Source organism: Sphaeramia orbicularis, unplaced genomic scaffold, assembly GCF_902148855.1.
Source record: "Sphaeramia orbicularis unplaced genomic scaffold, fSphaOr1.1, whole genome shotgun sequence".
Lineage (NCBI taxonomy): Eukaryota > Metazoa > Chordata > Actinopteri > Kurtiformes > Apogonidae > Sphaeramia > Sphaeramia orbicularis.
Window position 1 is genome coordinate 486,709 of NW_021941486.1, and position 13,896 is coordinate 500,604.

Here is a 13,896-nt window from a genome sequence, read left to right on the forward strand (position 1 = left end):
TAACCAGTGGTTTGTGCCATGTTTCCATGTTCTCCTGTACATGTGGAAACTTTCCCCTTCTGTCATGTACACAGATCAGTAAATATCAGCTGAACACTGTGGTCCCTGTGTACCATGTGTTCTTCATTAGTGTTATAATGCTTTGTACAAAAAAGAGCTTCATGTAGAATTTGTGGATAGTTTAAGAGAAACAAAGACAGATTCAATTGTAACTAGACAATTTCCACACGCGGAAATTGTGAGAGGGGCTCGGGGGTTGGGGGGGGGGGGCACGATATCGGTTCTTTTCCGCGGTCATTCACGACAACAGGTCCCGCACGCGATCGCAAGGTCGTGTCCACGTTCAGGCCAAAGCGGCGCACAGCCGAGGCAAATTTCTGGGACCACTAGTTGGCGCTATGAATAAGATTCAATATCGCTGTGTCATTTTGTTCGAGGTGGGAACAACATCAACCAGGTCTAGTTTGGTGGAGATGGGACCAAATATGACAGAGTTACTGTGTGGGACCACTAGGTGGCACTGTGGGCCAGATTCAGTATTTTGTTCAGAGCCGTGAGCAATATTAACCACGTCAAGTTTGGTCGTGATCGGACAAAAATGACAGAGTTACCATCGGGGACCACTAGGTGGCAGTATGAGTCTAAGCTGTTACTGCACTCCCTTACAGAGGACCATAAACCTGCAGCCCCCCTACAGAGGACCATAAACCTGCAGTCCCCTACAGAGGACCATAAACCTGCAGCCCCCCTACAGAGGACCATAAACCTGCAGTCCCCCTACAGAGGACCATAAACCTGCAGCCCCCCTACAGAGGACCATAAACCTGCAGTCCCTTACAGAGGACCATAAACCTGCAGCCCCCCTACGGAGGACCATAAACCTGCAGTCCCCCTATAGAGGACCATAAACCTGCAGTCCCCCTATAGAGGACCATAAACCTGCAGTCCCTTACAGAGGACCATAAACCTGCAGCCCCCCTACGGAGGACCATAAACCTGCAGTCCCCCTATAGAGGACCATAAACCTGCAGCCCCCCTGCGGAGGACCAAAAACCTGCACCCCCCTACAGAGGACCATAAACCTGCAGTCCCCCTACAGAGGACCAAAACCTGCAGTCCCCCTACAGAGGACCATAAACCTGCAGTCCCCCTACAGAGGACCAAAAACCTGCAGCCCCCCTACAGAGGACCATAAACCTACAGAGGACCATAAACCTGCAGTCCCCCTACAGAGGACCATAAACCTGCAGTCCCCCTACAGAGGACCAAAAACCTGCAGTCCCCCTATAGAGGACCATAAACCTGCAGCCCCCCTGCGGAGGACCAAAAACCTGCACCCCCCTACAGAGGACCATAAACCTGCAGTCCCCCTACAGAGGACCAAAAACCTGCAGTCCCCCTACAGAGGACCATAAACCTGCAGTCCCCTACAGAGGACCATAAACCTGCAGTCCCCCTACAGAGGACCAAAAACCTGCAGTCCCCCTACAGAGGACCATAAACCTGCAGTCCCCCTACAGAGGACCAAAAACCTGCAGTCCCCCTACAGAGGACCATAAACCTGCAGCCCCCCTACAGAGGACCAAAAACCTGCAGTCCCCCTACAGAGGACCATAAACCTGCCGCGCCCCTTTGGACCAAAACCTGCAGTCCCCCTACAGAGGACCATAAACCTGCAGTCCCCCTACAGAGGACCATAAACCTCCAGCCCCCCTACGGAGGACCATAAACCTCCAGCCCCCCTACGGAGGACCATAAACCTCCAGCCCCCCATTGGACCATAAACCTCCAGTCCCCCTTTGGACCATAAACCTCCAGTCCCCCTTTGGACCATAAACCTCCAGCCCCCCTTTGGACCATAAACCTCCAGTCCCCCTTTGGACCATAAACCTCCAGCCCCCCTACGGAGGACCATAAACCTCCAGCCCCCCTTTGGACCATAGACCTCCAGCCCCCCTTTGGACCATAAACCTCCAGTCCCCCTTTGGACCATAAACCTCCAGTCCCCCTTTGGGCCATAAACCTCCAGTCCCCCTTTGGACCACAGACCTCCAGTCCCCCTTTGGACCATAGACCTCCTCTGTACCAGTGGTGAAATAATCACTTTTCTGGATAAAAACATTAATATTGAATCAATACTTCTGATTTTTCCTTGAATATTTTTTTGTTCAAATTCAAAATAACTTAAATAACTGAGTCTGCACCCAGTCCAAGACCAGCACTGTCTTCTACTGGCCCTGGTGAACAGACCTGGTACCGGTGCAGGACTGGTGAACAGACCTGGTACTGGTGTAGGACTGGTGAACAGACCTGGTACCGGTGCAGGACTGGTGAACAGACCTGGTACCGGTGCAGGACTGGTGAACAGACCTGGTACTGGTGCAGGACTGGTGAACAGACCTGGTACTGGTGTAGGACTGGTGAACAGACCTGGTACTGGTGCAGGACTGGTGCAGGACTGGTGAACAGATCTGTGGTTTGGCCGGGGGTGGGGTGGGGGGTGGTTGGCGGTCAGCTGGTTTCTTTTAATACTGTTTGGACGGGAGGGGGGGGTGTTGGACAGTTTCTTATAATACTGTGGGGGGGGGGGGGGTACAGTATGGGTCCGTGCTGCTTGGACTGGGCGTCGGTGGAAGGTAAACTTCAGACTCACTTCCTTTTCTCCATCTGCTGCGTCTGTGTAAACATTCGTTGGAGTGTTCAGGACCTCTGCCTGTTCTCTTCTACATTACACTTACTAGCATTGGCGTCGTACCCGTGGCTAAAACGCCCTCCTGTGGTGTAACATCGTTCAGATGATTTTTTTGTGTACATTTCTGGTGTGGTGCATTAGTGTAAACGCTGGTAGTAGACACTCATGCTGGATCTGGACACCCCTAGTCTTGGGGGGGGGCAGTGGATACCACCTTCTACTGTATTTGAATGTGACTGCAGAACCAGTTTGGACCACAAGCCTACATACGACACATTTAACCCTTTCATGCAGGAATTATAAGAACCTTAATCAAGATTTTTTCCTGAGTGTTTTTATTCCTATTTAGGCATGAAAAAGCAATGCCACTGAATGTTTTTATCAACCTATTTTTCATGGAGTTACAAAAACGTCCACTCAGCTGGACACCATGTGTTAAGAAACGTGTTTAAAACTCATCATCAGAAAGTGATAAACTGTGTGAAAACTATGAAATAAAAACATTTTTAATGCAGCTTATCTGATGTTTTCTCACGTTTTATCATACTCTAATACTAGCTTTTACTCATTTCATGGAGATAATACATAAAAAAAAACAAAAAAACTTTTTGTTTGAGAACATGTTAGTGCAGATCAGGTTTATCTGGAACAGCACAGTTACAGTAATGTTCTGAATGTCAGTGTAGATGATGCATGAGCATCACTGTGCTGGTTGAGATCCTCCTGAGACCCAGGAAAGTGAACATTTTTAGCTTTTTTACAATACACACTTATCTTGATTGGAAACTACACAATGCAAGTTTGCAAAAAGTTTTCATTTTAAAAATTATTTTCATTCATTTATTTTTTAATGGAATGCACTTTGCAATGAAGAGCAGTTTTTTTTTTTTTTTAATTAAAACTGTCAAACTGTAGTCCCCTACAGAGGACAAAAATGTACTGACGGGTCTCAGGAGGACATAGAATTAAAACAACTAAACCCATGAATATACAGAACAGCTGGAGAATACGTCCACTGGAGTGAACACTGTGCATGAAAGGGTTCAAGTCCAAACTGGTCCAAACTGGTTCAAACTGGTTCAAACTGGTCCAAACTGGTCCAAACTGGTCCAAACACACAGATCACCACTAAACTTTAATCATTTCTTCCTTGTGCCAGTATCAACATTTCCTGAAAATTTCATCCAAATCCGTCCAGAACTTTTTGAGGTTTTCTTCTAACAGACAAACCCCCATGAAAACCTGACCCCCATCGTTCCTGGTTCTTGTGGACTTCCTGTTCCCACAGTGGTTTTAACAGAACCCTGAACAGAAGGGGACTCAAACCTAGGGATGTTCGAGCTGGGACCGCATCCTTATTGATCCAGAAGGAGACCCAGGACAGGACCACGATCATACTGCAGGGTATGTAGGTCTGGATGGTGAAGTAGCCCATCCTACGACTGAGGTCGAAGAAGATGGTCAAGATGACGTACTCCCCTGAAACAGAACCAGAACCAGAACCAGGGTGGTCAGAAAAACAGAACCAGACAGAAGAGTGGTCAGAAAGTACAACACAATCCAGAACACTGGTCTACCGGTCACATGGTTCCACTGGTCTACAGGTCACATGGTTCCACTGGTCTACAGGTCACATGGTTTCAGTGGTCTACAGGTCACATGGTTCCACTGGTCTACAGGTCACATGGTTCCACTGGTCTACAGGTCACATGGTTTCAGTGGTCTACAGGTCACATGGTTCCACTGGTCTACAGGTCACATGGTTTCACTGGTCTACAGGTCACATGGTTCCACTGGTCTACCGGTCACATGGTTCCACTGGTCTACAGGTCACATGGTTTCACTGGTCTACAGGTCACATGGTTCCACTGGTCTACAGGTCACATGGTTTCACTGGTCACATGGTTTCAGTGGTCTACAGGTCACATGGTTCCACTGGTCTACAGGTCACATGGTTTAACTGGTCTACAGGTCACATGGTTCCACTGGTCTACAGGTCACATGGTTTCACTGGTCACATGGTTTCAGTGGTCTACAGGTCACATGGTTCCACTGGTCTACAGGTCACATGGTTGTCATATCAGTCCCTGGACTTTTTCTTGTTTTGTGTGTTTCCTGTTTTATTTTGTTAGTTTCCCTCATGTGTCTTGTCTGGTGTCTTTACTTCCTCTTTGTGTTCACCTTTGCCCTGATTACCTGCCTCCTCCCTGATTGTCTCCACCTGTGTCCAATTGTCTTCCCGCCCTCTTGTGTATTTAAACCCTGTGTTTCCCCCTGTTCGTTGCCAGTTCGTTTTCAACCCTTGGTGTGATTACTTACCAGCGTTTTTTTGATCCTGCCTGCCTGTTGTGACCTGTTTTGCCCCTCGACCTCCGACTCTGCCTGTTCCTCGTCTGCCTGCTCGTCTGTCTTCGACCTGGTTTGTCATCACACCTGAGTATACGCCTGACCCCTGTCTGTTCCTCTGCCTTGGTGCCTTTTCCTGGTTTGACCCCTGCCTGAACTACTGGTACGTGAGCCTGCCTGACCCTATGTACGTTTGCCTGTCTGATAGTCTGCCCGTGTATGACCTGGTCTGTCCACTGATTCTCCTTTGCTCTCTCCTAGTCGGGTTCCCCTCGTGTGCTCCCGACCTGGGCCGTAACGAGGTTCACTTAAGATCCGAAGCCGAGACGATTCCCCATCTCAGTCCAGCTGAAGATACATTCATTACCATTCTGTGTGAACCTGTTACTCTGATTATTTCTAATAAATCCATTTTAATTGTACTCCTGTCTGAGGGTCTGGCATCTGGGTCCAGTACTTGTACAATCTGTCCTAACAATGGTTTCACTGGTCTACAGGTCACATGGTTTCACTGGTCTACAGGTCACATGGTTTCACTGGTCTACAGGTCACATGGTTCCACTGGTCTACAGGTCACATGGTTTCACTGGTCACATGGTTTCACTGGTCTACAGGTCACATGGTTCCACTGGTCTACAGGTCACATGGTTTCACTTTGTTCATTAGTTTAACAATTAATCTGATTCAAATATGGAACGTGTAACACATTTAATGTCTGGTGCAGATCATTTGTAGAATTGCAGACCAGTGTTACTTGTAGAATCAACTCTGAGAGTAACTCCTACAGAAGGGGTGTTCAATCCAGTCCTGGAGGGCCGCTGTCCTGCATGTTTCAGATGTTTCCTTCTTCCGTTGTTCTCATTCTTCTGCAGAGCTGGATGATGAGCTGGTCATTAACTGAACCAGGTGTGTTGAAGGGGGACACATGTACCACATGCAGCCCTGGAGGACTGGATTTGAAAACCCTGGTCCTAAAGGAGTGACCAGATCTGTTCGCCTCTCACCTGACTGAGTGTGAGCCACGTCCGAGGAATTCCTCAAGCCCACAAATGCAAACTGGTACAGTCTCCAGTAGCGCTGGTCCGCCACCTCCACCGCTCGCCTCTGCCACCGATACATGATCTCATTCTTTGGATATCCATCTGAGGAAAACCCAGACACAGCCCACATCAGTCCAGAGCGGTCCTTCTGCACTGAAGGTCCATCAGGAGCTGATCCTCTGGCACTAACATGGCACCATGAACAGGCAAAGGGATGGAACTGACACCAACAGTCTCACAAAATTAGTGCTGAGCAGCAATTAAAAATTTTAATCGCAATTAATTGCATGGATTTCTGCGATTAATCACGATTAATCACATAGTTATATGGGGGGGTTGCCGGCATCAACAGCATGCATTTCCTTTCAGTGATATTTTAGAGTGGAAGTACTCCGCTGATAAATATAATTGCACATGTCAGTGCTTCTTCTCCCCCCCACGATCTGAAGACATTTCAAATGAAAATGTCCATGGAACAGACCGCTACTGTTACACATGTTTATGTCCACACAGGTTTATTTACACATGTGAGTGATTGACAGGAGTCTTAGTCCCACTAATCAGTACTAATACTAATAAGCCCAATAATATGTGATGTTCAGTTGTTCAAAGTAAACAAAGGGGGCCCTCTAGTGGTGGGAATAAGTGTCACTAACGTATGTTTTGTCCTTGCAGTGTTCCCGTAGTCAGTTCAGACATAAGAAGGAACTAACAGACACGTTTCTTTCACTCTGTATGGCCCCAAAAATGTTTGCCTGTGAGTATTTTCTGTTCAGTTGTTGTCAGAATGAATAGTATCAAATATCTCTGATGTGAACCTTTGTTGTTGGATAAAAAGACGTTGTAAATCTTAAGTTAATCTGTAAATGCTAATCGTTAGTGTCTATGGATTTTCCCATTCAAGTTAGCATCGAGTTAGCAATCTTTTCCCCATTCATTTAAATGTATAATGCCATGTAAATGTACTAAGGCAGTGAACAGAACTCAGACAGATTTAGTTTGTATGTGTCAGTTTTACAGTGAGTCTACAGGAACAGATTTGGACAAAGGTTTTGGGCATCCGTCTTTTCTTGGTAAACCTGTTGTCTATCTGCAGCTAATCGCTACACGCACACAAGCAGAAGAATAGGAGTTAGAATAAAACCGCATTAACGGGAGACTGAAAAAATTGTCGGTGTTATTTAATGAATGCGGTAACGCGGTAATAACGCATTAACTTGCCCAACCCCAGTGTGTGTGTGTATATATATATATATATATATATATATATATATATATATATACAGGGTGGGGAAGCAAAATGTACAATATTTTGAGGCAGGGATTGAAAGACAGTGTATGACCAATTAGTTTATTGAAAGTCATGAGAATTTATTTGCCACAAGAAAATGTCCATAATAGAAAATGTTTTTATTCTATGTGTCCTCCTTCTTTCTCAATAACTGCCTTCACACACTTCCTGAAACTTGCGCAAGTGTTCCTCAAATATTGGGGTGACAACTTCTCCCATTCTTCTTTAATAGTATCTTCCAGACTTTCTGGTAATAGTTTTGCTCATAGTCATTCTCTTCTTTCTATTATAAACACTCTTTATGGACACTCCAACTATTTTGAAATCTCCTTTGGTGTGACGAGTGCATTCAGCAAATCACACACTCTTTGACGTTTGCTTTCCTGATTACTCATATGGGCAAAAGTTTCTGCAAAGGTATGGATAATAGTGTTAGGTATGATTATGACATCAGTATATGTTTGGGTTCAAAACAACTGACGTAGTGTCTGCTGAGAAAAAACAACTAAATGTTCATTGTACATTTTGCTTCCCCACCCTGTATATATATATACACACACACACACACACACACATACATATATATATATATATATATATATATATATATATATATATATATATATATATATATATATAAATGCCTGTGGGAAGTGCCACAGAAGTGCCAGTGGCTCTTTATGGTTTAAACCAACTCACTGTCAACGGGGGTCCAATGTCTTTGAATGTTTAGGTGTAATTTTGTGAGACTGCTGTGGTTCAGAGCTTTGTCTTCAACCCATGAAATGGACCAGCATTAGAACAGAGTGGAACATTCAGAAGAGGAGAAAGCACACATGGACAGATGGACAGATGGAGGATGGCACAGACATGATGGATCCCATCATTCATGGAGTCTGTCCAAGGGGATGGGGGGGTGGGGGGGTGGCCCCCTCTGCACCGGTGGAGCATGATGGTGGTTCATACAGGGTTAGAAAGGACAGCCGCAAGCAGATGGGCCTGGTACTGAAGACAAGGAACAGGGACAGACATACAGGAACCCAGAGGAGGCCCCAGTGGGGCCCCCCCCCCCCCCCCCAGAGGAGCCCCCAGAGAACCCCCCAGAGAACCCCCCGAGGAGCCCCCAGAGAACCCCCCAGAGGAGCCCCCAGAGAACCCCCCAGAGAACCCCCCAGAGGAGCCCCCAGAGGAGCCCCCAGAGCTGCCTATGTTCAGGTGTAGATGACAGGTTGTTAAATGGAAGGTACATGTGGTTCCACCTACAGCTGGAGAACTCCAGGGGACAGGAGTGTTCATCCATGGGAAAGTTATGCAGCTTAAGGTAACACTCCGCATTAATAGTCAACCTGACGAAAACAGAATGTGACAAAGAAAAAACAAGACTCAGCATGGCTCCGCCTCCCAACAGTGACTGAACATGAAGGTCAAAGGTCATCAGTCCAGTGCAAAAACCATAAGGGCTGGGTTCAACTGTGGACGACCCAAAACCACCCAAAACCAGCCATGAACAGACTAATGCTGCGTTTCCATTCTGTGGTATCGGTAAACTCGACTCAACTCGGCCTGTTTGCGTTTCCATTACGAAAAAGTACCTGGAATCTGGTACCTGGTACTAGTTTTTTGGAATCTGGTACCTGGTACTAGTTTTTGTACTCTGGTACCTGGTACTAGTTTTTTGGAATCTGGTACCTGGTACTAGTTTTTTGGAATCTGGTACCTGGTACTAGTTTTTGGAATCTGGTACCTGGTACTAGTTTTTGGACTCTGGTCTGCTGAGGTTCCAGGACTGGGGACCAGATCCTAAAGGTGACACTGTGTAAACACTGCAGACCTCTGATTGGTCAGAGTGGTGTGTGTGCCCCGCCCTTTTCCAGTAAATCTGTCAGTAGGTGAATCCACATGATGACAGTCTGTAAAACTACACCATGGTTTGTCCAGGAGGTTCAGACGCAAACATTCAGCAGGAGTTTGACCAGACAACAGGCAACCAGTGAGTTTAACAGCAACTGTGAGCAGAGCACACAGAAGGAACGCACCGCATCGCTATGACGACCAGGGACTGGAAAGAGGGAGGATCTGGAATGGAAAGGGTCTGGAATAGGACCTGGTACCAGAGTGGAAAGGGTCTGGAATAGGACCTGGTACCAGAGTGGAAAGGGTCTGGAATAGACCTGGTACCAGAGTGGAAAGGGTCTGGAATAGGACCTGGTACCAGAGTGGAGTCAAGCCGAGTTGAGCCGGTTCCATGTAGTGGAAAGGCAGCAAATAGAAACACAAACAACACATATTACAGAGGAGTGGGTCTGTCCATGGTCAGTATGTGGGTGGTCAGTCCATGGTCAGTCTGTGGTCTGGGTCCTACCTCAGTGTGTACATGACTCTTCCTTTGCTCCACAGTCTCAGGAGGCGGTTCGGGTCAGTCCATGGTCAGTATATGGTTGTGGTCAGTCTGTGGACAGTATGTGGTCAGTATGTGGTCTGGGAGTCCTGGTGGTCCTACCTCAGCGTGTACATGACTCTTCTGTTGCTCCACAGTCTCAGGAGGCTGTTGGGTCAGTCTGCGGTCAGTTTGTGGTTGTGGTCAGTCTGTGGTCAGTCTGTGGTCCTACCTCAGGGTGTACATGACTCTTCCGTTGCTCCACAGTCTCAGGAGGCGGTTGGGTCAGTCTGTGGTTGTGGTCAGTTTGTGGTTGTGGTCAGTCTGTGGTCAGTTGGTCAGTCTGTGGTCAGTCTGTGGTCCTACCTCAGGGTGTACATGACTCTTCCGTTGCTCCACAGTCTCTGGAGGCGGTTGGGTCAGTCTGTGGTTGTGGTCAGTTTGTGGTTGTGGTCAGTCTGTGGTTGTGGTCAGTCTGTGGTCAGTCTGTGGTTCTACCTCAGGGTGCACATGACTCTTCCGTTGCTCCACAGTCTCAGGAGGCGGTTGGGTCAGTCTGTGGTCAGTTTGTGGTTGTGGTCAGTCTGTGGTCAGTTGGTCAGTCTGTGGTCAGTCTGTGGTCCTACCTCAGGGTGTACATGACTCTTCCGTTGCTCCACAGTCTCAGGAGGCAGTTGGGTCAGTCTGTGGTTGTGGTCAGTTTGTGGTTGTGGTCAGTCTGTGGTCAGTCTGTGGTTCTACCTCAGGGTGTACATGACTCTTCCATTGCTCCACAGTCTCAGGAGGCGGTTGGGTCAGTCTGTGGTCAGTTTGTGGTTGTGGTCAGTCTGTGGTCAGTTGGTCAGTCTGTGGTCAGTCTGTGGTCCTACCTCAGGGTGTACATGACTCTTCCGTTGCTCCACAGCCTCAGGAGGCGGTTGGGTCAGTCTGTGGTTGTGGTCAGTTTGTGGTTGTGGTCAGTCTGTGGTCAGTTGGTCAGTCTGTGGTCAGTCTGTGGTCCTACCTCAGGGTGTACATGACTCTTCCGTTGCTCCACAGTCTCTGGAGGCGGTTGGGTCAGTCTGTGGTTGTGGTCAGTTTGTGGTTGTGGTCAGTCTGTGGTTGTGGTCAGTCTGTGGTCAGTCTGTGGTTCTACCTCAGGGTGCACATGACTCTTCCGTTGCTCCACAGCCTCAGGAGGCGGTTGGGTCAGTCTGTGGTCAGTTTGTGGTTGTGGTCAGTCTGTGGTCAGTTGGTCAGTCTGTGGTCAGTCTGTGGTCCTACCTCAGGGTGTACATGACTCTTCCGTTGCTCCACAGTCTCAGGAGGCAGTTGGGTCAGTCTGTGGTTGTGGTCAGTTTGTGGTTGTGGTCAGTCTGTGGTTGTGGTCAGTCTGTGGTCAGTCTGTGGTTCTACCTCAGGGTGTACATGACTCTTCCGTTGCTCCACAGTCTCAGGAGGCGGTTGGGTCAGTCTGTGGTCAGTTTGTGGTTGTGGTCAGTCTGTGGTCAGTTGGTCAGTCTGTAGTCAGTCTGTGGTCCTACCTCAGGGTGTACATGACTCTTCCGTTGCTCCACAGCCTCAGGAGGCGGTTGGGTGTTGTGATCCAGTGTGCGTCAGATTTGCGTGAGTTTCTGAAGAACGTGTCTGGGATCCAGATTTTTCCGACCATGTTACTGTTGAGCATGAGCAGCTTCATGGAACTGTTGAACTTCAGTCTGCTGTCGTACCACGTCTGAGCGAAGAAGATGTCGATGGTGTACTCCTGTGACAGACACAACAGGCAAACAGTCAGGTCAAGAAAAGCAGGAACTGAGTGGAACAGAAATGACACAGAGGTGGAATGGTTTTAGTATAAAAAAAAAAGAGTTCTCACCATGTTGATGGGGTCCACTGGTCCAATGCTGTTGATGTAAACTGCTGTTTCAATGACAGTCGGTCTCACTGAAACACAAATGTCAGGTTTAATGTTGGTTCTGAAAAGCCTTAAAAGGACGAATAATAATAATAATAATAATAATAATAATAATAATAATAATAATAATACATTTCAACAGGTGAATTCATTTTGAACAAATGGAACAAGGACTATACATCAGTTCAATTAAACAAATAAATAATGTAACATTTGTTTATCATCCAGCCTCTGGACCAACACTGGAGAATAATTCAGGTTAGGACAGGGTGAACTGTGTGGGGTTAGGGTTAGGACAGGGTGAACTGTGTGGGGTTAGGGTTAGGACAGGGTGAACTGTGCGGGGTTAGGGTTAGGACAGGGTGAACTGTGCGGGGTTCCTCAGGGTTCGGTTCTTGGTCCTCTCCTTTTTTTGATTGACATGAATGAACGTCCTATGGTTTGTATAAATGCCCCGCCTCTCTTTAAAATGTGAATCCACTGATTAAAGAAGCAGATGAAGAAGTGTCAGTTTCAGATGACTCCACCGTCTGTAAACACCCTGAAATCCTATTTTATGGTGTTTTGTAACAAAAATAAGAAGTAGAACAATGTAAACAATAAAGTATTCATCGATAACTTTGAAATCCTTCGGGTTTGTATTTTTAAATTCTTCGGTGTTCTAGATGATAAATGGAGTTCAAACCCCACATTCATCTGGTCTGTAAAAAGACAACAACATGAAGTCCATGTGGATCAGAGTCTGTTCATTGATGAATTATTCCTGTTTATTGATGTTTTTATTTCTTTTTGCTTTATTGATCCTTCCATTATTTATTGCAGGACTGTAACACCTGTCCCACTGACCTAATTCCAAAGCCGTTTGTATGAATGATCCTCTGTTCGAACAGACTGGACTCATCTGATCCTGTCTGTCATGTCAATGTTCACCACGCCTGTGTCCAAATATGGTCACTTCACTCATGTCTGAACCAAGGTTCTAATGGTTTTGGATTTTTCATTCTAGTTCAGTTTTATTTAGTTTGGGTTGTTTTTCTCTAATTGACTTTGTTTTGTTTTTAGAGCAGGTTTGATAGTTTGTATCAGTTTGTGTTTGTTCTAAATGCTTAGTTTTACTTTAGTTTTTTTGTATCTTTTATCTTTATCACCGTATTATTCAAATAATGTGGTACAAGACTTTCTCCCAACATTAGTTTCAGAGTGCCATCAGCTAAAATTGCTAGAGCGAAATAAATTGATTTCGTATCAATCCGACATTGACAAAGATGAAAACGAAGGGAATTTTATCCATAATTTTAATCCGTTTTAGTTTTGTAAACACACAATACAGTTTCAGTTAGTTCTGTTTTTTTCTTTTAATTACACTTTTTATTTATTTCAGTTAATGAAAATGTTTTTACCAATTCTAGTTTTGGTCGTTTCGTTAGTTTTCATTAACGATAATAACCTTGGACTGAACTGAACTTCCATCAACATCTACTTCATCATTAAAACATGTAAGACTTAGTATGGTTTGATGCTTATTTTGTACTTTTAATTCTTCTTTTGAATGTTCTTTTTGTTCTTCATTTTCTTTTTTCAGTCTGCTTTACTTACTTGTATTTACATGAGTCTTTTTGGTTTCCATCCTCTCCTGCATAATGGTGTTACCTGCATGTTCATTCATGTCTTTTTTCTTCATGTTGTTTGTGATGTTGCAGACTCTAACCCTACCCCTACCCCCCACTGGACCCACCTCTCTAACCCTACCCCTACCCCACTGGACCCACCTCTCTAACCCTAACCCTACCCCACTGGACCCACCTCTCTAACCCTAACCTACCCCTACCCCACTGGACCCACCTCTCTAACCCTAACCCTACCCCTACCCCACTGGACCCACCTCTCTAACCCTAACCCTACCCCTACCCCACTGGACCCACCTCTCTAACCCTACCCCTACCCCCTACCCCACTGGACCCCACCTCTGCTAACCCTAACCCTAACCCTTACCCCCCTGGACCCGACCTCTCTAACCTAACCCTACCCTACCCACTGGACCCACCTCTCTAACCCTACCCCTACCCCTACCCCACTGGACCCACCTCTCTAAACCTAACCCTACCCTACCCCACTGGACCCACCTCTCTAACCCTAACCCTACCCCTACCCCACTGGACCCACCTCTCTAACCCTACCCTACCCCTACCCCACTGACCCACCTCTCTACCCTAACCCTACCCCTACCCCACCTCTCTAACCCTACCCCTACCCCAC

The 13,896-nt window shown here is 46.6% G+C and overlaps 1 protein-coding gene across 1 annotated transcript in view; it reads right to left on the reverse strand.

Moving 5' to 3' along the window:
* Positions 1-13,896, reverse strand: part of LOC115415954 (gamma-aminobutyric acid receptor subunit gamma-1-like) — a 30,729-nt gene that overhangs the window by 12,521 nt on the left and 4,312 nt on the right. Inside the window, exons 3-7 of the mRNA XM_030129636.1 lie at positions 11,602-11,701; positions 11,270-11,490; positions 8,633-8,715; positions 6,043-6,180; positions 4,019-4,171 (exon numbers count right to left, since the gene is read on the reverse strand). Coding sequence (XP_029985496.1) covers positions 4,019-4,171; positions 6,043-6,180; positions 8,633-8,715; positions 11,270-11,490; positions 11,602-11,701 — 695 coding nt within the window. The remainder of the gene's footprint in view (positions 1-4,018; positions 4,172-6,042; positions 6,181-8,632; positions 8,716-11,269; positions 11,491-11,601; positions 11,702-13,896) is intronic.